Source organism: Marmota monax, unplaced genomic scaffold, assembly GCF_021218885.2.
Source record: "Marmota monax isolate L192 unplaced genomic scaffold, Marmota_monax_Labrador192_F-V1.1 WCK01_AAM20220418_F8-fsc00182, whole genome shotgun sequence".
In the NCBI taxonomy this organism is placed as follows: domain Eukaryota; kingdom Metazoa; phylum Chordata; class Mammalia; order Rodentia; family Sciuridae; genus Marmota; species Marmota monax.
The window spans coordinates 69361-95216 of NW_026693043.1; the positions used below are offsets into that span (position 1 = coordinate 69361).

Genomic DNA, 25856 nt, shown 5'->3' on the forward strand with positions numbered 1-25856 from the left:
CATCATGTTCTCTATTCATTCCCCAAGTAACACTAGCCTTGCTATGGCTATGGTCACTAGCCAGCCCATCATAGTGACATCTTTCCCCAAGATGTGGCTCACCCCCTGCCACATATCAGGACAGGAAAGACCTACAATGCAAGAGTGTGGTTTCCACAAGAAAAAAAGGTCCTTTGGCATCTGCCGGGCCAAGGCATTTTCCATCCACCATGTTTCAGCATCCTCGGAGGACTAGCATCTCATCTGAGTCAAAGTCAACAACAGCCCCACACCTGGGCTACAGAGAGGCACTCATGTGGGGCTTTCATAAATTTTCCATCATTTTCATGAAGGACAAGAATGGAAGCAAGTACAAAGGAGAAAAGAAACCAAAATAGCTGCCAGGAACAATATACTTTCTAGAAAACCCTCCTTCTGGTAAGAGTCTGGTACTCTGTCAAAGATGCAAGCACTGTAAAGTTGCAATCACTAAGTGGCCAGACTAGAAGCTAGCCCATAAAAACAATGAGTGAACTCTCTACACAATGCTGGTTTTAAGGACTGCTGTTTCAAGGAGGCTTCTGGATGAGAAGCAGTGAGCTATTTTGTAAACCAAATCTCAAAGATGTTCCAGAGTGTCTTACCTACATGTCATGTGTTCACATATGGCTAAAAATGGAGCCACTGAAGGCTCCAGCCTAGAGACAGGAAACCTCTGCATAGTCACAATGAATCTTTTCCAGGCTAAGGAGTCACCCAGGACTACCAAAAGGGTAAAGGATCACCGGCCACCCTCTATTTCAGGAAAGTCAGCGTGAGAACAAAGGCTGGTTTGAAGGCCCATTCAATTCCCAGACATGTACAGGTGATAGCACAGATCTGAAAGTTTTTAAGATTTGATAACATGGCTTATCCAAGGGGCCTGAGGACAGAACCCTTGAAATCTGTACACTTATCTTTGCAACAGTCTCTACTGAAAATATCTCACTAGACATCTGACTCTTCTGTGCTTTGTGTGTGTGTGGTGGTACTGGTGAGCCTGGAGTGCTGTATCACCGAGCTCCATTCCCAGCCCTTTTTATTTTATTTTTGAGTCAGGGTCTTGCTAAGTTGCCCAGGTTGATCTCGAACTTGGGATCCTCCTGCCTCAGCTTGCCAAGCAATTGAGATAACAGGCCTGTACCACCATGCCTGGCTCTGTGCTCTAACAGCTATCTTTCAAGACATAGTAAGGACACTTGCCCAAGGATCTCCTGAGATCTTGCAGAGAATGTTTCCATCCGTGGAATCACATCATTTTAAGTGCATAAATGGCCCGAGTGTCCGAAGTTAATACTTTTACTAACACCATTCACTTCCTGTCACTGAGAGCCTCCTCATCTCCCTCTGTCACTATTTTTCCTAAGGACTGCCCAGCTATCTGAGGCCCACAAAGGATATCCTTTGCTTTTCAATAAAGAATCCCTGATACCTGTGCAACCTGTGACGCTATGCAAACTGACACCATCTGGAACTTGGGAGGCATTACCTGTTGCTGGGGTGGTGGCTGGAGCTGTGACATTAATGAATCCATCATATCCCCTCCTATAGGAGAGGGGGGATTATCATCCTCATTTACGGATCTTCTTCGAGCATCCTGATTGCTGTCAACGAACATATTCAGGAAAGTCTACAGATACAAACAAGAAAAATTTAGATGACCTGACTTTACTAAAATATTTTTAATCATTTAGATTAATTTAACAGAAATAAAACATATCATATCCATCCCTGAAAACTATTATTAAGACCACCTGGAAGAGAGACAACCAATTTTGGAGGGGTGTAATTGAGGAAAATAGTTAATAACAATAAAAACATCTAAGTGAAAAAAATTATAACGAATTAGTACTGTGCAAGCACAAAGTTGAAATATACCCTGGGCTGGAGGGACAGCTCAGTGGAGCAGTACTTGCTGAGCACGTGCAAAACCTTGGGTTCCATCCTCCAGCGCAGCTTTTAAACAAAAAAAAAAACCATCCTCCAGAACCTCTTGACACCAGGTCAGAATATTTTCTTATTAACTTCTGACCCAGAAATGGGGGAAAAATTAAAAGTTGTATGTTGGCCACCTAAGTAACTTGCAGAATTTTCCATTTAGTCAGAGTTCTTCCTTTTTAAGCTAGGAACACTGAAGGAGAATTCTTCCAACTTTGGGCTCTTTAAACCATATGATTTAATCTTAAACCATCATGTGCAGGCAACTTTGTTTTATAGAATATGTCACCCAACAATTAATCAAGGCACAGATTTTTTTTAATACAGCCCACTTTGCCAGTTTTTTTAAAAAAATGTAGATCATAAGCTAAGCAGAATCATCAAAGGGCTAACAAAAGTACACAGCCTGACTTTAAATTAAAAATAATGAATTTGCAGCACACATTCATCTTCTCTCAATACCCTACTAAAACTTACGAGGGAAAAAAATCTAAAGCAGTAAGTTACAAAGACAGAAAGAATGGGAGAAGAGAAAAAATAGCAATACATTCTGCAGGATGTGAAGCAGATGGCTGAAACATCCCATGCGAGAAAGTCTAAGCAGGCTGCAGGGGAAGGCCAACAAGCAAAGCTATTTCCATCCAGAACCTCAAGACACGTTGGAACTGGCAACAACAGAGACCTCTGGAAATAGGGATGCAGGTGGCACTAAAACCAGAAGGACTGGGTGAAAGTCTCTTTAAGAAACTCTGAAACTCCTCCAGACCCTTGCTATTCTCAGTGAGCTCAACTGATCTCCACCCTGCTGGAGGAACTCTGACTTAGGGAACTGCAGGATCAATGGAGAGGAGCACCATATTAAAAATGGGGATTAAAGTCTGCACAGTGAAAGTCAAGAGTACTAGTTTTCTTCTTCTTCATTTTTTTTCTTTCTTTTTTTTTTTTTTTGGTGGTACTACAGATTAAACCCAGGGCCTCAAGCATGCTAGATAAATATTCTACCACTGACCTACATCCCTAACCCTTTTTTATTTTAGTTTGAGACAAGGTTTTGCTAAATTGCTCAGGGTAACCTCAAACTTGCAATCCTCCTGCCTAATCCTCTTGAATAGCTGGGATTATAGGCTTGTGCCCAGCATTCATCTCTCATTCGACCTCGCCCAAATTAAGAGCTAGACGTATACCATTTATTCAGGAGATCTGGATACTCACATCTTGGTACTCATACCAACCCAATAAAAAGACCTAAAGCTACTGATATTGGAAGTTTCCCTAAGAAATGGCCCAGGCAGGTCATCCTGTAATGAAGATACAATCTTACCCTTAAATAACAGCAGAGTTAAAAATCACTTAAAATATGAAGAAAGACACTAACATGAAAGAGATTAAACCACACCCCCCACACAAAAAAGAATGGAGATTATGTGAGAAGAGAAGAGGTAAGGCAAGATAAAGTAGCTATATAAGAACATGATGTCATAAAATGAACATTTAGGAGGAAAAAATAGCTTTGAACATTTTTTTTAAAAGATAGCAAAAGAAAAAATCTTGACGGAAAAAAAAAAAAAAAGGATTGGAAGATGGGCTGGGGCTATAGCTCAGTTGGTAGAGTGCTTGCCTCGCATGCACAAGGCCATGGGTTCAATCCCCAGCACCACAACAAAAGGGGTGGGGGGAATTGGAAGGAAAAGAAAATTTTCCCAGAAACAAAGAGGTAAAAACAAAAGGTAATAAAATTAGAGGGCAAGTCTAGGATGCCCAGAATAGTAGGGTTACCAAAAAGAGCTAATAGAGAATAGAGGAAAGAATCCAGAAATAATACAAATAAATTTCCAAGTGCAAAAGGTAATAAGTTTTCAGATGGAAAGAGCCCACTCAGTCACATAAGGTTCAAGGATTAGAACAGCATCAAATGTCTCAATCATCACAATGGAAACTAGAGAACAATGAAACAAGGCCTTCAAAATTTTTACAGAAAATGACTGTAGCCAGAATTCTGAACCTAGCCATTCTCAATTAGATGAGGGTCAACTGAAGGCGCTCGCAGCAATGCAAAGTCTCAAATAAGCTCCTGTGTTCAATTTAACCTACCATGTACCTTCTTCCAAGAAGCTAGTATAGGAGGTCTGCCAGCAAACAACAAAGTAAACTAAGGCAAAGTAAACCAAGGTGGGGTCCCAGGCACAGGGCTCGCAACAAAAGACAGAAGTGAAGAAATTGCCCCCTTCATCCTGTGACAGATTCCTATGTCACAACTCTGTAAAAAGGCCTTGAAGTGCTACCAGTCCAAACTGGAGCAGGTCAGAGAACTGTGGAAGAGATATCTTCAAGATGAAACACACGATGTATTTGGTAGAGTCTGAATGCACCAAGAGGAAAGTTACATAACTGGGAGACAGTTTAAAGCTGAGTTAGTGATAAGTTCAGAGAAAGCTCAGCCAGAAAAAAGAACCAATGAATAGTTCCAGGAAAATAAAACATTGAGCAAGAAAGGAAAAAGTAATAGTAAGCTGTGGTAGAACAGTGTTTATATAGTCCTAATAATATGAACACTAAAATGATTGAATCATAATTACCATCCAACCATATTTCAAAGACAGAAGGGAAAAAATGCATTTATGTACTTGAAGCAGGAGGAAGGGATACATATGTACGTATGTATAAATAAATAAATAAATAAATACATAAATCCTCCTTTCCCATGGTAAGAATCAGATAATGACCCCAAAGGTGAACAAACAACACTGTAAGCATGCTATTTAGAGATATGGATATAAATTCCAAGAGAACTGTGTCTAAAGAGCAGGAAAATAGCAAGAGTGGGTTGCAGAAGACTATTTTTCAAAATAAGCCTTATTGAAATTTTTTTTTTAACCTTTGGTGCTGGGGATTGAACCCAGGGCCCCACACATGCTAGGGTAACACTCAACCACTAAGCTGCATCCTTGGCCCACCTTCTGGAACTATTTGACTCTAAACTATAAACATGAACAACTGAGCCATCCCATGAGAATCTCCAGCAGCTGTGGCACAGGATGTCACATGTTTGGAAGGCATCATAGTGGAACGGATGATGAAACTTTTCCAGTAATCAATGATAAAGACAACTTTTTAAATTTCTTAGTTTCAAAGAGCAAATATGGCGTTCTTCGTCATCTTCCACCTTATTTGTCAGCGGGTAAGGAAATAGAGAACTTCTCATCACCTCAGACACATGGGCACAGCACTTCATCAGAACTTTCAGCTCCCTCAGAAAAAACTTGCAGAGATGATGAGTTAACATTGATATTTATTAAATTCAAACAGGACTTTGTCGCTTCTCCCCATTATTTCTCTCTCAAAGAAATTATTTTAGAGGTCATTTTTAAGTTGACTATGTCATACTCTAATGCTTAAGTCCATTACCTTTAGCCCTGGTGCAGGATAAAAACCTTCAACTAATTTGCTGTTATCAAAAAGACTATAGGCACCATCCCGTATTGCCACGACACCTCGACTCCGGCAATATATGTCAATGCAATACATGTTCCTGAAGGCCAGTCTGATGTGGGTGGACGACTGTGGCAAAATGGAGAAGCACTGGTAGGCAGTGTTGGTTCTCTGGGTCAAGCCCAACATCGGCACAGTGGGGAGTTTGTTGATGGCATTTAATGGAGCCTGAGTGTCAAATAGTACCTATAAAGAACACATACAGTGAGAGAAGACAGTCCCTGTACAAGTGCTAAAGCCTCAAAAATTTCAATATATAACTGTCAAGAATAAGACAATGTCTTTCTGTAAACTAGCCCTAGAAAAGAACACAAACTAGATCATATTTCCGCTTTGATCAAAGAAAATTCCCAAAGAACTGTTCAAGATATAAAAGACACAGGTACCATTCAAATCACTAAAAACAAATGATTCCACATGATTTTTTGAGGAGTTTTGCATGAGAAACTAACTGCCAAAGTTATATTTTATATTTTAGACAGAAAATAAAACTTGAATTACCTGTAATAACTGAACCACATTTGGTGTTTTGTTGAACATTTCTTGAAGCTGATGGAGAATGGTGTTGTGACAGTTACTGCAACCTGAGTTTGGGCCAACTGTTCCCAAAGAAATGTGAAACTTCTGGTGGATGGAATTCCACTGGATACTAATCTATATCAAAGAGATCGCACATTTCAGAAACTGGGAAAGTTATGAGTCAAACACAGAGTAAATTGTTAAAAAGCAAAATGCCAAAGATCCAAATGAGACATTTTTTGAAAATTAAGTGAGATGGGATTCAAACGTCAGATGTGTTGTTATTGTGGACCAGTATATCCCCTGAACATGCATGTATTACCTTCTTCTACTATATAAAATAAAAAGAGAATATGTTAAAGCAGTAATTTTGATTAAACTTTATTTGATAATTATCATTAGTGTTTCTCATTTTCTATTCTTCCCTTGAACTAAAGGAAAAGTCACACTCTTGGTACCATGAACTACGTAGCACTGTTGTAAAAGAGAAAGAAGCCACCTCCAACACAGATGCATTTAGTTAATAGACTTGAAAACACTCAAATGATTTCTGATATGACTTGATGTGAAGAAGGCCCAGAGAAAAGCCAGCTGCTTGAATTTTTACACTAAATTTCTAGGACTTTACATATGGGGAGGGAAAAAAGTAAAAAACTAGAATACAGAGAATACCTTCAAAGTTAAGATAGGAAGCCAGGTGCATTGGCATATGCCTGTAATCCTAGCAGCTCAGGAGGCTGAGACAGGAGGATCACGAGTTCAAAGCTAGCCTCAGCAACTTAGTGAGGCCCTAAAATCAGTGAGACCCTGTCTCTAAATAAAATATAAAAAAGGGCTGGGGATGTGGCTCAGTGGTTAAGCATCCCTGAGTTCAATCTCCAGTACCAAAAATTTTTTTAAAAAGTAAGATAGGATCAAACAATAACATTCATGTGACCCAAAGCAAAGGCATACTACATTGTTTACATTCACTCAGACATACTCTGCCTTTCAGCAATCGTGTTGCCAAGAAGACCTAGAATCAGTGAAGAAAACAAAAATAGGAACACCAAAAGCGCATTATCTTGTCCAAAACTCTTCAAGATCACATGCCTAATCCAAGAGGGTATTTTTGTTTTCAATCTGAAGAGTTAAGCTTTATAGTATGCTACAGTATATGTATGTCAACAAAACATTTAAAATTTACCATTTTATCCCTCATTTTTACTTGAGCCCTTACTGATTTTAAGGCAATTTTCATGTTTCTGAAATTCTTGATTTTACAAAGATTTATAAGAGAGAGACTTCAGACTTACTGAACTTCCCTTGGTGGTTCCATAACACAAGATAAGTTTTCGATAATTATAAACACGAACTTCTGAGAAAATATTTAGATGCGCAGGTATGTCTAAGTAGAAAGGAAACAAGAAGGAGATTAATAGTACACTTTATAAATTTGAAAAGGAGGGCACTTTGGCAATATTATGTGCCTAATTAAAAGGTCTCTATGTAATTGAGTTTAAAAAATAAAAAAAGGCATAAATAAACAATATACTTCCATTTCTCCAAAAAGGAGCCAGGGCAGGACAGAGATATACTGAGACATTCTAGCACAGCAGCTAGGGGTTCCATTTCCAGCACTGCCACTTACTTGCTATATGAACATTAGCAAAGTTCTTGGTTTCTATGACTTGCCTTCTTCATTTGTAAAAATGAGGAATAATACCCACTTACTTCCTCAGAGGCAATTGTGAAGATTAAATGTTAATGAAATCAAACTGGTTTTTATATGGCATGGCACATAATAATAAGTATCGTATTACTACAGCACACAGGGATTATTACACACAGGCACATCTCTCTGTAAAAATTTCTGGAAGCAAAAGAACTTAACAGTGGTTGCCTCTGGAGGAAGGAAATTGAAGTCTGAGGTAAAATGGACATAATTTTCATTAGACATACTTTTGATTTTTTTTTTAACATTGTGCATGCTTTACCATTTTAAAAGGGGGACTCTTATTTTATTATTTTTTTTTAAAGGAAGATTAGCAACTCAGGAGGCTGAGGCAGGAGGATTTCAAGTTCAAAGTCAGCCTCAGGAACTTAGTAAGACCCTGTCACACATAAAAAGGGCTGGGAATATGGCTCAGTGGTTAGGTGCCCCGGTTCAATCCACAGTACCAAAAAAAAAAGATGATGATGATCACATGTACCTGGTAGGGAACGTGCAAATTCCAACACACACTCGTATAATCGTGCAATGCTGTTCCAGTCATTAAGGAACATTTCAACCACTTTTCTACCACCAACAGGTTCAGAGAGCAGATTTTCATAGGTCAGGTAAACATGCCGGGATGGGCCTACAGGATTAAATGAGAAGATTAATAGTAATCAATACTAAAAAAAAAAAGCCCAGAAATATGCAAAAACAAAGGGTGTGAAACATCTCACCTTGTTCCCTTGTAGAAGTGCCATTAAGTGGACAATTTGCAAACACTAACTCTGCCACCCACGTGCGATTATTTCTACCTTGTAATCGGAAAGTGCAATCAAGGAGAGAGCGGTCCAGAGCTTTTTGGGTTTCCTCGTTTACACCCTTACAGGGGGGAATTCTGGTGATGAAAAATAGTATATGAAGTGTACTTTACACAGAAAGAGAAAGCATAATGTACACAATGACAGGCAGGGTGTGACATTAGAGCTACAGTTTAAGTTTTACTTCTAGATACTTTCTGCAAAAGAAGAAAGCAATTCACAGCAACTAATGGTATTTAACCCATTTTGATTCATATCAGCATGAATTAGGACCTCTCCCTTTAACAAAGTAAAATAAGTGTTTTTCTAATCTTGTTAAAAAAAAAAAAAGACTTTAATTCTACAGAATGAAAATAAATCAACAATATAGGTTCTATGGAACATCTTCAAAAAAAAAAAAAAAAAAAAAGCTAAGGAGAACAAAATACTTATAAAACTACCCTCTGAAGAGACAATATACTACAACGAATAAGGGCTTTGGAATCTGGGTCTTTCATTCTAATTCTGTCTCAGCCACATTTAACCCCTCTGAATTTCAATTTCCCACCTATAAAATAAAAAATTACCCGATGAAAAATGACAAAATAATATACAGCAAATGTTTACTGGGGCTGATAGAGCAAGTACTTATATATATTAATATCATTTTGTAGTAAAAGCAAATCTTGGTTTACTGGCTGAATTGCCTTGACAAAATTCTGGGTGCATGAGTCTCCCTTCACTTCCTCTCTATAGAGGTAACCCTATTATGATGGAGCTTAACATGTATGAACTAATTGAACATACACACTGTATATATATCTATCACATATGTCACATATACAAGAGGAATGCAGTAGCTTTGGTGTCTTAAAAAATACCTACTTAAGCATTTTCCTTCAAGAGCTTTATGGACTATTTCATTTTATCATAAAACATTAGAAGGATATATATTTGACTTGTTTATGAACTATTTTAGTAATGGATGAAATACTGAGGTGATACAGTAATTACACATTATTCTCAGATGTGGCATAATGGTTATCTACACAAAGGCAAACAAAATGAATGCAATCGGAAATATAGAATCTTGGCTTAGTCCTCTTATTCAGAATATAACACCTAGAACAAATTTCTCAATCTTAGCAATACTGACATTTGGAGCTGGATAATTCTTTATTGGGGGGAGGGGGCTGTCCTCTCTTGTCCAACCTTGGCCTCTACCTACTAAAGGTCAGTAGCATGTTCCACCCCCGCTTCCCAGTTAATGATAACCAAAAATATCCCCAAAGATTACCAAATGTTCCCTAAAGGGCAAATCTGCCCTGAGGTCAAGAACCCCTGACCTAGAAGAGAACAAAAAAGAGAATTGCATGTAATAAAAATAAAACATGTGGGCTGGCGATGTGGCTCAGTGAAGGTACTTGCCTAGCTTGAGCAAGGCCCTGGGTTCAATCCCCAGACCACAAAAATAAATAAATGAAATTCGTTGTGTGGCAGAAAAGAAAGCTATGTAAATATAAAATGTCAAAATATAATTAATGTACTCTAGAGATTTACTCAAAATTTCTATCACATCTTCTCATCAAGAGTTTTCAAAAGCTTTTCAAAAGTTAAATCTTTCATACCATATTCTTTGTATTACTACCAGAAAGAATTGCATATTTTGCAAACACGTTCTTCAACTGATAGGTATACTGAGGACTTGTTTGCCCTTACCCCTCACGATATAACCCTCTTCATAGAAGTTATAAAAAGCAGCCAACTCAAATAGATATTTCATCTCAAGTTTGAAAATATAAATGCATTACATTATCTTCCTTTTACATTAAGGAGGTTTCTCATGAAATCCACCTGGTTGGAAAATGAAAACACAGAAGCCAACATCTTCTGAAGTGAGAACTAAGGTAAGTATAAGACTCCTTTTAATTTATGTTCTCAGGGACAGCTAGACCCTGGAAATGCATTTTGTGTCACTTTCTTAATCTGTGACAGATATAATTTGCTCTATTTCATGGAACCTATAAAACATTTATCCAATTTTTTTTTTTTTTCAGTGCTGGGGTTGAACTCCAGGGCCTTGCATATGCTAGGCAAGTGCTCTGCACTAAGGTATCCCCAAACACATTTATTCATTTTTAAGACTGTAATAGAAAATAATCTATGACTAAAAACTGAGAAAATTTTCTCAAGATTAAATGCATTAGAGCAATTACATACTAATTAGATCTGTGCAGGATTTTGATTTAATAAAATCAGAGGCATTTATTACTTCTTCCTCTTCATTTCTATACCTTATCCTGATAATGAACAGCATTTACTAGACAAATATATCTTTACTTTAACCATTTCTATATATTTTCCTATAAGTTTAAATAAAGAAATCAAAAGCCAGAATGATTTTGTTTAAAAATCATTGTTAAATGAAGCTAAAAAATATGAAGTGCTTCCCCTGTAGGTAAGACTCTTATGTGAAAGAAAAAAAGGGAATTCTAAAACTTCTCTTGAAAAAATGATTAAGAACAAGGTATTTAAAATCTTGTATGCCAGGCACAGTGGCACACACCTGTAATCCCACTGGCTCAGGAGGCTAAGGCAGGAGGATAGCGAGTTCAAAACCAGCCTCAGCAAAAAGCAAGGCGCTAAGCAACTCAGTGAGACCCTATCTCTAAATAAAATAAAAATAGGGCTGGGGATGTGGTTTAGTGTGCTGGGAGCCATTAGCCAAGTAGGTATGACAATTTCCTTGCTAGCGTACCCCATGTTGCTTAGTGGAAGGACTCGTGGAAATAGGACATTTTGCAGTGACATTGCATCTAAGGTGACCTTGCTCAAGGACCAGGGCGGATCCGGGTTTAGGGTGTTCCTGGTTTAGGATAATCCAGTTTTAGGGCGTTCCGGGTTTAGGATAATCTGGGTTTAGGGTGGTTCCAGGTTTAAGGTTATTCCTGCTGGGAATAGGGCGTATCCTGCTGCCTGAGTTCCCCTTGAGTTCTCACGGGATTCAGACAGTATTTTTTGGGAGACAGAAGCCTAGTGGGGGTGGATTTGGGCAGAGAACGTGGATTTCCCCAGAACGTGATTGTAGACGGCTGGTGTGAGTTCGGGAATAAAGAGTTGCTGTTTGAATCTACAAGCTGTGTGGTGGCTCGTGATTTTGTGCCCAGCCAGACTGCAGCATTAGTGGTTGAGTGCCCCTGAGTTCAATCCCCAGTACCCCCCCCCCAAAAAAAAATCTTATAAATCATGAAAAATATAACTAAGGAGAATAGAACACAAATGTTAACATCACTAATTTATCTGTAGTTTCCAGGAAGAGTAAAAAGAAAAAAAGAAACCTATATTTAAGGCAAAGCAATTCAAAACCAAATGCAATTAAAACACATTACATTTTCCTACTGAAGTCCATAATAAGACCAGCTCTATCTCCTGCAAACTTTGTGTAGAAATGGTGTTAAGGTGGTCAGCTAGGAAGAGGAGCTATTCTACTTCTTCAACTCTTAGGACCCAAAGTGAGCACCATTACATACATTATGCTCACCCTTATTTGGTAGCCCTTTCCACCTTCTACAAAAGCAAATACCTACATAACAAAAATTAAAGCACTATTGCTTAAATTTACAGATCCATGTCTTAGCAGACAGAGGAATTCTATAAAAATTGTTCTTATATTAATAAAATACATCAAGCAACATCTAAGAAACAATAAAATGGTCCCAGTAGGAGAGCCCCCTCAAAAAACCTGTTTTCCGGACCAAAAAGGCCAATGTCATAGATGGTACTCTAGCACTGCACATTCAACCTGCATGGCTGTGTAAAGTGAAGGTGACAACATTAGCTTCACTTCTAAGCATCCTTCAGCTCCTTGTCCTCTGGCCACTTAGAACCAAGCCCTCTGCTCATCTCCTTTTGTATACTTCTTCCCAGCGATCTAATTTATTGCCCTAGCTCAATCCAGGATTCTGACTTTATCTACTTATGCACAGACCTGTTAACTGAGCTTGAGATACACCCCTTATGGCTCAAAGGATGTCTAGGGCCTGAAACTTAGCAAAGCCCTTTCAAACTCACATCTGCTGTGTCCCTTATCTCAGAAACCACCACCAACATCCATCATTTGACCAAGATAAAACTCAGAAGCATCTTGGCCACCTGCCCATTCTCATCTCCAACATCAATCAACTGAATCACCAACCCTTTCATATTTCATGTCTGAAGTCCTCGTGGAACCTATCCTAAGCCAAGCTACCAATAACTCTGATGTGAACCAGTTCAGCAACTGGTTTCTGCTCCAATTTATTCTCCACATTGCTATCAGGTTAAGCTTTCAGAAACACTTATCTAATGATGCCAGTTTCTGCCTAAAATCATCTAATGGCTTTTGAGTGCCATAAAGATCAAGTTCAAATTACGAGACCTGATCCTTCCTTCTTCCATCTCCAGTCTCACCTCTCCTACCTGCCGCCATGCTGAACTCCCTTCAGCTCCAGGATAGCAAGCTCTCTCTGGCCTCTAAGCCTTCACATTAGCAGTTGTCCCCTCTGGTAAGGATCTCAAACTCCCACCCCACCTCCCTTTCATCCTCTGGCTAAGTCTGACAGCTTCTTCAGTCTGAACATAACTGTTGCTTTCTGAGGTATACCCTTCCTACCTTCTGAACTGGCCCACATCCACCTGCTTTATGAACCCGAAGTATCCTATCACAAGTCAAGCCTGACACTCAGTTGCATTCAGTAAATATCTACTGAATGAATTAAAGAAACATGGAGGAGATATCCTAAAATATCAAGTGGTGCTGAATGGTCACTCCACAAGTCAAAGAGAATGTGCCCCCAGACATTTAATTCTACACAGAAATCTGTGACACTTGCAGGTTCTACTGTTTTAATGGAAGGAGGGAACAGCTCTGGCACTGTGACTGCTACATGTGGTACCAAGTGAGACACATGATAGGGACTTACTTTAATAAGCGAATTGCATGGCTGAAGCCATCACCTTCAATTTGCACTCCTTGATGCGGAATCTCCAGATTGGATAACTGGAAAGACAAAAGTACACATTTTAACATACCATTAATTTTACAAAGGAAAGGAGCTGCCTTTACTATGTATTAGTGTCTCTATGTTGGTAGCATCTGTTTTACGGCCAGACTTTCCCAAAGTTAGAACCTTATGAGGCATGAGCAAATCCCCATCGTTAGATTCCTTGGGAAACTCATTAAATCCAGTGAAACTCAAAGCTGCCTCAGAGTCTCTAGTTTTTTCAAAACGCCTCCACAGGTGGCAAATCTTCCAAATTCAGGAGATTAACCTAATTTTTTTAGTGAGTCAAAAGTAATCCAGGGCTGGGGTTGTGGCTCAGTGGTAGAATGCTCACCTGGCATGCGCGAGGCACTGGGTTTGACTCTCAGCACCACATAAATGTAAAATAAAGATATCGTGTTTCCACCTAAAACTAGCCAATCCCTAAAAAACAAATGCCAAATGTCATCTTTGATATAAGGAGAGCAACTAAGAACAGAATAGGGAGGAAGAGCATGAGAAGAAGATCACCATTAAACAGGGTCGAGAGGGGGGAGGGAAAGAGAGAGAGAAAGGAAATTGCATGGTAAAGGAAGGAGACCCTCAGGGTTATATAAAATTACATATAAGAGGAAGTGAGGGGAAAGGGGAAAAAAAAAACAAGAGAGAGAAATGAATTACAGTAGATGGGGTAGAGAGAGAAGATGGGAGGAGAGGGGAGGGGAGGGGAGGAGGGATAGTAGAGGATAGGAAGGGCAGCAGTATACAAACACTAGTATGGCAATATGTAAAAATGTGGATGTGGAACCCATGTGAATCTGCAATATGTATTCGGGGTAAATGGGAGTTCATAATCTGCTTGAATCAAATGTATGAAATATGATATGTCAAGAGCTTTGTAATGTTTTGAACAACTAATAATAAAAAAGTTTTTTTAATTAAAAAATAAATAAATAAATATTTAAAAAAAAAAAAGTATCCAGACTCAATTCTGGTAGTCCCAAATAAAGTAACAGAAAAATAAGGCAATTTTTCTTATGTAATTCTATTGTTTATTCCAAATGAAGTTTAAGTCATAGTTGTATCTTATTCCTAATCATAAACCATATTTTTTAGTTTATAACTTTGTCAAAATACATTTTGAACTATTAAGTCATTTTCTACATGAAACTCAAGAAAATAAAATTTCAAATTTATGCCTTTTCCCAAAGAAATTTCTCTCCCAACTAGAGGAGTCAGAAAGTCAGTTAAGACGACGAACGCAGGAATGGCAGCTGAAACCCCTTCCATGGAACCCTAAGCTGTTAAGGTATGCCAGAAAGCCATTGGATCCACCAAAGGAATACTTGCCACCTTTGGTGACATTGCTGGGTCTTCTATGACCGAGGATTTATACCTACCTTGTTCCAAAAAGAATTTAGGGTGGCTCTAAGTAACTCACTGAGGCCTGCTCTTTGGGAAGGGCAGAGGTTCAAAAACACCAGCTGCTGGGCAGTAGAGGTTCAGATTCAAAAGGAAATAAAGTGTGGGATGGTTCAAATGTTGCCACTATTCCATAAATCACAAAGATAAACATCCCCAGTGAGGTTAGATTTAGTTTTTTCACCTCAGTGTAAATTACTGTAAGCATAAAAAGGTGCTTGCTTTTGTCATAGCATAGCTAGAATTTTTCACTAAAAGAAAAAGTAGAGTGAGTTTTTACAAGCTTGACCAAGTTCAACAGAGCATTATAGAATGTTCTGACGTGCCCCATGTGTATACAATACAGGAGTAAAGAGAAGACATACGTCTACAGGCATCAGTCTAGGTGGGCCTGCAAACACACATTCTTGCAAATTTTGGTCTATATTTGGGGAAGAGAGGACATAAATGCATTGACTGCACTGTCCCAGCACCATGTATCCTCCCTTCTGACTACGAAGGTAATAACTAAGTGACAGCTATATAATACATCTAAATGACCTGATAAAAGAGTCCAAGAACATGGTAAGTAAATAGGAAATATGAATACCCTGTACAGTTTAGGAGCTATGGCCAGTTCCCAGACAGAAGGGCCAGGAAGGACATTCATCAAGCTCACTCACAGTTCTAGGAGCTGGGGGCCATCAAGGACATGAGGACCTATTTTAGGTGCCTGTTTCTGGGCTTGGGTTTCTCTCTGGGCTACTGCTGCTCTTTGCATTTTCTCACCTTATTCTCTGCCTGCAGATCCCAAAGCCCTCTGAAGCAGGGGCTGGTGAACAGTTCCTGGGCCCATTCCAGCCCACTGCCTATTTTCCATAAGTCAAGTATTACTGGAACATAGCCATGCTCATTTGTTTAAATATCAACCATGGCTGCTTCATACAACCACAGCATGTTTACGGGTAGCTGTCAGAGACTGTGTAACCTCCAAAACCTAAAATATTTACTTCTGGCCCTTTCCAGAAAAGGTTTGCCAAGCCGTCTGAAGGCCTGAAAGCTATTTTGAAAATATCTTCCCAAGACCATCATCATTAGCCCAACCAAAAAAGTCCATGTTCATGTTTCCAGGTCTCTTCTTCATTTCCAATAACTTATAGAGAAGAGGATTTTTACAAAAACTAAAACTTTACACTAGAGGGAAATAATTAGGGTCTAAGTGTACAACTTTTGAAGGATAGCCAACCTTCAGCCAAACCTCTTTCTGGAAATACAAAAAATTCAGATTGTTAACCTCCCTTTACTTTCTTCTTCTCTTTCTTCTTTATTTTTAATTTTTTTTTTTTTAGTTGTCAATGGACTTTATTTTATTTATTTTATATGTAATACTGAGAATTGAACCCAGTGCCTCGTACATGCTAGGCAAGTGCTCTACCACTGAGCCACAATCCCAGCCACCTTTTACTTTCATGTTTGGGAATCACACTGACTACACAACTATATATTCTTAAAAGACACTGATTCTGCTTAAGTCCATTGCTTCTTCCATGTGATAAAAGAAAAAACTTAATATTCTTTCTCACTTGCTTCTCAGAAAGCAGCCCCATTTTATTAGTACTTAATATGCCCATCTTCACCAACTCAAAAAACAGCTGCCCCTTTGTTAAATAACCATTTCTAATAGGCTTAAACAAATGCTCCAACTAAGATGTAAAAGTAAGGTGCAAATTCTTAAAAACTGTCCATTTTTCTAACTGGGAAGACTTTACTTTCCATTTACATAAAGAGCAGAAGGCTCAGAATCTGGAATACAGAAAGGAAATAATTAAGCCATGTTTTACATGTATACTATGAGAGGCTACTTGTAGACCCACGCTTCCCAAAATGAACAGGATGACAACCATCCTGGTTCTCCTAATCAAATCCACGTAACTTTACAATGAGTTTTTAAAAAAAAACCCTCCTTCATACAGAATATTGAGAATCATTCCAAAAAATTACCTCCAACCGAAGTCCTACAAATGGCATGTTTGTATCACACATGGCAACAAAGTGAGCTAGAACTTTATTGAAGGCACACGTTTCTCCTGATCGCTTGGTTTTCTTGGATTCTACTGGACATGGATCGTCACATACCTAGAATTCAAGTAAAACAGTACAGATGATGCAACTCAGTAAAGCAATCAAAGCAGTCACAAAACTCAAGGGTAACCAAAACAAATGTTAATGATTTCAACAAATGTTTATTGAGCAAATACTAACCTAAGCATTGATAATTTAGTTGAAAATACTGTGTGTTTAACAAAACTGCTTGTGGAAAATGGTGTATAATTAATTAAAAGAAGCAGTTGTATCAAGAGAATATAGAAAATTGTTACTTAAGTTCCACTGCTGCCCTTTAAAAAAATCTTATCTTTTCCATATTAAAAAAAAAGGGGGGGTAAAGAACACAAAAAAGGTAATACACTCATATAAATTCTATGCTCACTTCTGTATATGATCATACCTTACGCTTGGTTCCAGTTTTAGTCTGTTTCCCAGGTTTTGTACGAAAAATCAAGTCCTGGACATTTTCCTTGAACTGCTGCAGCAGAAGTGCCACCACAGGGCTGTCTTCACGATCGGTGGCATTCACGGACATGAAGTAGTACTTGTATGACAGCTGTGTAGGTTTATTGGGAACCTCCAGCATCTCCACAACCTAAAAAGGCCCAAATCAGAAATGAGAGTCAGAGAATTAAGTGTTGGGCCATGGGTGTGGCACACGCCTGGAAACACACTGACTCGACGGGCTGAGGCAGAAGGATCGCAAGTTCAAAGTCAGCCCCAGCAATATGGTGAGGCCGAAGCAACTTAGCAAGACCCTGTCTCAAGATAAAAAATTAAAAGGACTGGGATGTGGCACTGATTAAGCACCCCTGGGCTCAATACCCAGTACCAAAAAAGAAAAAGAAAAAAAAAGACGCATTAGATATTTTCTCCTTATAACAAGTATGGCTCAGAATTATACATCTAATATAAATTTTATACAGACAAATCAAACATGATGTCAAAAAGCATTACTAGTAAATATATACTGTTGTTTAAAAAACAGACCAGATTAAAGATTGATCTAAGTAAGCCAATCATAAACCATAGCAAATGGGACATTCAAATTCTTAGCAATAGGTGTTCTTGATATTCATGCTTCAGGTTATAAACTGAAAAAACAATTTATGTCTACTCCGGCTGCTAGATTTTCTAGAACAGTATCAATTTTAAATTGCCCTGCTGTCTCCCTATAACCATTAAAACACCTAACATTCTACATTATGGCAGAGAAAAATGATAACTATTTCTCACTGGGAAGAATATAAAAATAAACCCCAGTTTTTCAACTGAAAACTATACACTAGGAGGACCAAAACATCAGCACTACTTTAAAATGATATGTACCAAGGACCATCCAAAGTGCCTTATAGACGTGAACACTTTTAATCCTAAGATTCCTATGTATTTATTTTTTTTAAGGAGGGAATTGAGGTATGACAATGTAAGTTACATGCCCAAAGTCTTACAGCTAAGAAGCCATGGACTCACACTAATGTTTGGCTACAGAAACCTGGCTCTTATCCACTGTATGAGATGGTTATTTTTTTGTTTTTGTTGTGGGGTGTGGAACTGGGATTGAACTCAGGGGCACTTGACCACTGAGCCACATCCTAGCCCTATTTGGTATTTTATTTAGAGACAGGGTCTCACTGAGTTCTTAGGGCCTTGCTGTTGCTGAGGCTGACTTTGAACTCACAATCCTCCTGCCTCAGTCATACAAGTTGCTGGGATTATAGGTGTGCGCCACTGCACTCAGCCTCCTCTGTTCTTAATGTCCATGGTAGCAGTTCTTTTCATGTTTATGAACATATCACCCCTAAGTGATAAATCTGAACAATGTTGGAATAACCTATAAAGTATTGCTTTACCAATGGTCACTGACACTAAAACCTGAGCATTTGTTGATGCTAAATAAGGTCAGAAAATGAAAAATATATGTAACTTTCAAATTTTACTTTGTGTGTGGTTGAGTATTAAAAAAACCTATATGTATTCCCAGGCACGATATCACTTCATGGGCTAGGCAGTTCGCTGAGAACTGAAATAATAGCCCTTTGTTGTGTGTCACATCTAGTTCCACAGCAGGTGTTTTAAAATTCAGAAAAAAGTAAAATTCATATCAATGACAGACTTATAAGTCTATGTAGAGATATATCAGCCTACACGGGGTATCTTTTTTTGGGGAAGGGGGGCAGGGATTGAACTCAGGGACACTCGACCACTGAGCCACATCCCCAGCCCTATTTTGTATTTTATTTAGAGACAGGGTCTCACTGAGTTGCTTAGCACCTCACCGTTACTGAGGCTGGCTGTGAACTTGCCAAGATCCTCCTGCCTGAGCCTCCAAAGCCGCTGGGATTACAGGACTATGCCACCACACCTGGCCACAGGTTATCTTTTTAAGATAGTATCTTTCAAAACTAAAAAATTCACTCCCATTATTTTCAAACAACAATCATGAATTAAAAATTTCGAATACCTTAGATTCTTAGGAAAAAGTATCTATTTGGTATATAAGAAATTTCTACAAGCAGGGAATGTATTAAAGTGAGCTCATATTCCAAATGCTTTCTAATTCTAACCAATTCAAAGACCTCAAAGAAACCAACTGGAAAACACCCAGGAAGAGTAAAAATTAAAAAGAAAGAATCTTATTGTATACTGCAATGTACATTCAATCAACCATGGAATATGCCTTCAATTAGAGATGAGAAAATAAAGCTCTATCAACCAGCCCATATTTAAAAGGCTGCTTTAAACAAGTTCATATTCAGTTAAACCAAATAAATTTATCTGACACCCAATCATCCAAACCTTCATAATAGTAGCTCAACTTTTTTCTTCTAATAGAGGAGATGCCTCAATCTAATCAAAAACTAGAAATCAATATAGGAAAGATTCTAGAATGAGAGATGGAGACGACCTTAAATTCCCCAACCAAAGCCAGACTTATCCCCTTTCCCGATCCCTACCCGCTGGGTTGAGAATCACTACATAAAAGTCAAATGTTCAGGGTTGGGGATATAGCTCAGTTGGTAGAGTGCTTGCCTCGAATGCACAAGGCCCTGGGTTCAATCATCAGCACCACCAAAAAAAAAAAAAAAAACAAAAAAAAGTCAAATGTTCAATAAAATTCATATGCAAAAATTAAATTAAACAATAAATCATTCATGATACTAACAGAATTACTGGACTTGATCACCCCTAATCACCCTTCTGCATACTTACAATGTAGTATTGTGGAAGACGGGTGAGTTTAATAAACAGCTTATTCTTAGAAAGGTTTCCAATAGGATGAGTAGAGTAATTGGAAAGCTGCAATGTCTCACTGCTTATTGTAGGCAGATGTTTTATAGATTGTTTGCAACGCTGTTGTCCAAGCCAAAACCTTAATTTAAAAAAGATAAAACACATCATAAGACTATACTTTTCAGATTAACTTCATGTTACTGATTTACAAATAGAATGAAGATCACAAAAAAACCAACAATTGAGCCAGGTGTGCTGGTGCACCCTTGTAATCCCAGTGGCTCAGAAAGCAGAGGCAGGAGTATCCCAAGTTCAAAACCAGCCTCAGCAACTTAGCAAGGCCCCGAGCAACTTAATGAGATCCTATCTTAAAATAAAAAATAAAAAAAAGGCTGGAAATGTGGCTCAATGGTTAAGCGCCCCTGGGTTCAATTCCCTGTACTGCCCCCCCCCCAAAAAAAAAACACCAATCGATATTTAACTGAATTACTAAAAGGACACATGACCATATCAATGAATTATTTCATCACAGTTCTGTATTAGACTGTTAGTTCTCATTCTAGTTTAAGAAGTTTAAACTGTGATGTGAATAATTTTGATTATTTATAAGGCAAAATTAACTGTAAGGCTGAGATACTAGTTCAGTTTATTATAAGAAACTGCAGATTTCCTATTTAAAGACAGCACAAACTAATATCAATATTCTTTATAAAATGCCTAAATTATTCATAAAACGAAACAGAAAAACAATAAATAAGCATAAAAGTTTTTCTTTTATTTTTTTTGTATCATTAAAGATAAAACCTCTAGTTTTTATATTATATATGCCTGGTATATCAAGCAGGTGCAAGTATTAATTACTTCCTCCCCCGCTCACTTTCAGGGAAGTCCCCATATTTCACTTTGATGCTTTTACTAGAGTATTCTTATTCCTTTTATTTGTTTATCTATCCTTGATGCTAGCATACCACATAATCAAATACGTAAAAAAGGGATAAAATGACTGGTTCACAAATTCTCACTAAAGCACAATGAGATAACCATGTTAGAATTTTCATAGCAATATAACAATGCCAAAGTGTCTAAGCTCATGATCACCAGACTTACCCGCCTTACTGAAAGGCCATAGATCAGTCTGGGTGCTATTACATTTGCACAGTGAACTGCATGTGGTACAAATCACATACTAGTTATGTGCATTAAAACCATGTTAGAAGCTGGGCGCGGTGGCACACACCTGTAATCCCAGCACCACAGGCAGGAGGATCATGAGTTCAAAGCCAGCCTCAGCAATAGCAAGGCACTAAGCAACTCAGCAAGACCCTGTCTCTAAATAAAATACAAAATAGGGCTGGGGACATGGCTTAGTGGTTGAGTCCCCTGAGTTTAATCCCCAGTACCAAAAAAACAAAACCCCAAAAAACACAATTAAGATAGATATATATTATGTCTCATGATTGGTATTATCAATCCAACCTAAATCAGTTAAAAGAAGCAAGAAACAAGATTTTTGCCATATCAAAAATTCAAATGAGGGGCTGAGGTTGTGGCTCCGTCCGTGGTGGAGCACTTGCCTAGCACTAGTGAGGCTCTGGGTTCGATTCTCAGCAACTCATAAAACAACAACAACAAATAAAATAAAGATTAAATTATTTTTTTCCTTTTTTTGGTAGTGCTGGGGATTGAACCCAGGGCCTTGTGCATGTAAGGCAAGCACTCTATCAACTGAAGGTTAAATTCTTTAAAAAAAAAAAAATGTAAACGGATACACAAGGTAGTCTTTTCAAAGTATATGTTGAACTGCTATTTTACTCTTGATTTTTTTGTTTTGTTACTTTGATTTTTGATTTGTGGAACCAAAACCAGAGTGATGGTCTACACTAATTGCCTGCATTGTATGGATAATGTGCAGTTTCTATAATTTTCTTTTTTCCTCTTACATTTGTTCTAATTTTATTTACTGAAATGCAATTTTATGTCTGTTGACTCTAGTAATGAGAATTGGAGCTTTTATTTTGATATGTGTTTTCATTTTTTCCTCTAGAATTCATTGTTGTTGCCTAACATAAAGAAGTTATCACATGAACAGATGCTCAATATTATTAGTCATTAGGAAACTGTAAATTAAAATCACAATGAGATACCTAGTCACACTTAGCAAGAGGCTTATATTCAAAGACAATGACAAGCATTAGCAAGGACATAGAAAAATAGAAACCCTCACACATGCTGATAGGATTGCAATATGACACGGCCAGTTTGGGAAAGAGTTTGGCAGGTTCATTAAAAAGTTAAACATAAACTGACTATATGCCCCAGCAATTCCACTCCTGGGTGTGGACCAAAGAGAAATGAAAATGAAAGTTCACACATACACTTGCTATGAGTAGTCATAGCAGCATTAATCACAATAGCCAAAGAGTGGAAACCACCCAAATATCCATCAGCTAATGAACAAAACAAAATGTGGCATATATATATATATACAGTACAAAACAATTCAGCCATAAAAACAAAGTACTGGCACATGTTACAATATGAATCCTAAAAACATGCTAAATCAAAAAGCCAGTCACAAAAGAACCTATATCTTATGATTACCTTTATATGGAAAGTCCAGTAAAGGTGATTAGCTATAAATGGGCAACTTTTTGTGGTGGTGGAAATGTTCTACAATTGAACTGTAGTAATGGATGCAAAACTTGGTAAATTTACTACAAATCAAAGTATATATACTTAGGATGGGTAGAGCTTATGGCATATAAATCATACCTCAAAAAGTTGTCTTGAAAAATTTATCCTGTGACAGATTACTGATAAACTGGCCATTCATCATAGAAAACTTGAGAAACACTATTGTTGTAAGTAACAATCAAGAACTTTTCTTATAAATAATGTTAATTAGAATAAAATATATTTCATGTGTGCGTAATTTTATCAAAATGGACTCTACCATCATGTATAACTAAAAATAACCATTAAAAACAAACAAACAAATAATGTGAGTTAAAATACATATATACACTTGATAAGTTAAAGGCTTCTGGGGACTTAGCTTTCTAATTTTAAGTTATATTTCTTCTACCTTTTTAAAATATACTTTTTTATTTTTTTAGTTATAGATGAACATGATACCTTTATTTAATTTACTTATTGTTATACAGTGCTGGGGATCGAACCCAGTGCCTCATACATGCTAAGCAAGTGGTCTATCACTGAGCCACAACCCCAACCCTTAAGTTAGACTTCTGATAGTTACAACTGACAGATAAATAATCTCAAGGCATTGTAGCATGCATGAATTATTAAGCATGTTAGGCATTTAAACCTTGCTTAGCCAAAGGCACAAAACTGACACTAAAACACTAAAAACTGTTGTAAGTTATTACCAGATTATTAACCATAATATATATATATTTTTTTATAATCAGATAGACAGCTGCTCAAAATAGAGGCTCATATGTTACCTACTGCATTAAAAATCATGCCCTGTTAATCAAAAACAGCAAAAGGAGGAGGAAGAAGGCTAGAAGACAGAAACAAGAGTGTCCCCTGAACAGTCCTTCTGTTGGCTTCTGGTCTTTCCCCCTAAATCATTTGCCAGTTTTTCATCTCTGAAGTTTATTTTTAGTCCCTGGAATCTTGTTTTATTAATTTTTATAAAAGAGTTTGTTGGAGCTGCCATAATGGCACCTTTGTGTACCAAGGTGGTAATGAAGCCCCATAAAATTATCTCTAGCTTCATTTTCAATTTCATTTAGTTTAATAGGATCACGTACTACCACACTTTGAGACAAAAGGAATGACGGTATTAGAGAAGCAGAAATGACTAATTCTGACAGTGTCAGCTGGTACATTCATACCATGAAGATTTTCCTGGATAAAAACAAGTAAGACTCTATTAGAGAGAAAACTTGATTTAAAAAAAAAAAATCATTGTATAAGTGATCTGGAAAGTGCTTGTATAGGAGGAAATGTGGTATGGAATGAAAGTTGAATGTCATGCCCTTCATACCTATATCTGCTCTAGAGGGCAATTTAATATGAGGCGCTGCCATCTTGGATCTATTCCAAGAGAATTTAGATTCTCAAAAGACACTCAAGTTTCATGTCATAAAACTTAAGGACAGTGACTGATCAAGAGTGGTGATAGAGAAGAAAATATATCCTGTCAAATAGATTTCCATTTTTAGTGTTGAGCTAAAATACTTAAAAGCTTACTTAAGTTGCTGAATCCAAGGAATGATCCGTTTCATGTCATCATTAACAGACTTTTCCATGTCATCCAGAGTGGCTTGGTCTACAGAATAAAGTACCTGATTAATTAATTGCTTACATGAGAAACAAAATCTTTATCTACATAACCCCAAACCAAAGTTAAAATTATTATTTTAGGCAGAAAATCATGTTGTTCTTCAGTCAGAGAAAAACTAAATAAAATGCATCATAAGGTACATATCAACCTAATCTGTTTTCCTTCTTTAACATTTTAGCATATTTATAGATAAAACAACTAACAGCAAATGTGTACTGGCAAGAAGAACAAGTAACAAATACACAAATAATTCTTTCCCTTTATTTTAATTACCAAAACTCTTATTCTAGTTTATTAGCATTTTCAAGTTATATGTATTTAAAATTTTAAAAAAAATTCCACTGAAATGTTTATTTACCAAACACAAATGATGTCTGACATAAACAAGAGCTGGTGTAGAAAGATTAGCTTGCTATATATCCTGCTGAACTTTTTTTTTTTTTTTTTTTTTTTTTTTTAAATTTTCGGCGGACACAACATCTTTGTTTGTATGTGGTGCTGAGGATCGAACCTGGGCCACACGCACGCCAGGTGAGCGCGCTACCGCTTGAGCCACATCCCCAACCCCATCCTGCTGAACTTTTAGTAGCATTAGAAAAATGCTAATAAATAAAATACTGAGTAAAAAAAAAAAAAAAAGCAAGATACAAAACAAATTCAATTAGTGGGAAAAAGGCATAGAAAAAATGATAATATCAAAAAAACAAAAGAGCATTGTTACAGAATGAATTGTGTCCTTCCCCCACTGAATTCATATTTTTGAAGCCCTAACCCCCAGTGTGATAGTTGGTGAAGGGGCCTTGGTAGATAATTAGGTTTCGAAGAGATCATGAGGCAGGGTGCTATGATTCAAAGCAATGATGAGTCCTGCTTTCCATGAGCAGCTCATATATAAATCTATATAGCCAGAAATGTGACCAGAAAACCCCTTATCTTCATCAATCTATCTTGCTTAATATTAATATTAAATGGCAAATGTGTTAATATATTCAAGAATACCATTTAAGTAGCAACGCAAAAATACTGTTCCTCGTATTTCATTATTTCTCAACACCAATTTAGTAAAGTTAGAAATCAAAATTTTTAAATTTTCTATTGTGTTTAAAGCAGAGATAAATACTTTCCTCTAGAACTCTGTATCTCAAAAGTCATCATAGGTATTTATACTATCATAACTATGTTCTCCAGCCATGAATGACATTAGAATCTCTTGTAGTAGTTTCCATGTCACCCAACTATTAGTGGTAAAACAGAAACCATCTATTGGATAAATTAATCTAAGCAACATCAGTTATCAACATTATTACTTTTACAAAAGAGAA

At 37.4% G+C, this 25856-nt stretch overlaps 1 protein-coding gene across 2 annotated transcripts in view; it reads right to left on the reverse strand.

Moving 5' to 3' along the window:
* The window catches only part of Med14 (mediator complex subunit 14), a 71646-nt gene that overhangs the window by 19631 nt on the left and 26159 nt on the right, over window positions 1-25856 (reverse strand). For both annotated transcript variants that reach the window (XM_046453849.2, XM_046453848.2), the window contains exons 12-22: window positions 24441-24519; window positions 20199-20358; window positions 17386-17580; window positions 16881-17015; window positions 13419-13495; window positions 8395-8555; window positions 8157-8303; window positions 7260-7351; window positions 5947-6099; window positions 5362-5631; window positions 1508-1648 (exon numbers count right to left, since the gene is read on the reverse strand). In XM_046453849.2, coding sequence (XP_046309805.1) covers window positions 1508-1648; window positions 5362-5631; window positions 5947-6099; window positions 7260-7351; window positions 8157-8303; window positions 8395-8555; window positions 13419-13495; window positions 16881-17015; window positions 17386-17580; window positions 20199-20358; window positions 24441-24519 — 1610 coding nt within the window. The remainder of the gene's footprint in view (window positions 1-1507; window positions 1649-5361; window positions 5632-5946; window positions 6100-7259; window positions 7352-8156; window positions 8304-8394; window positions 8556-13418; window positions 13496-16880; window positions 17016-17385; window positions 17581-20198; window positions 20359-24440; window positions 24520-25856) is intronic.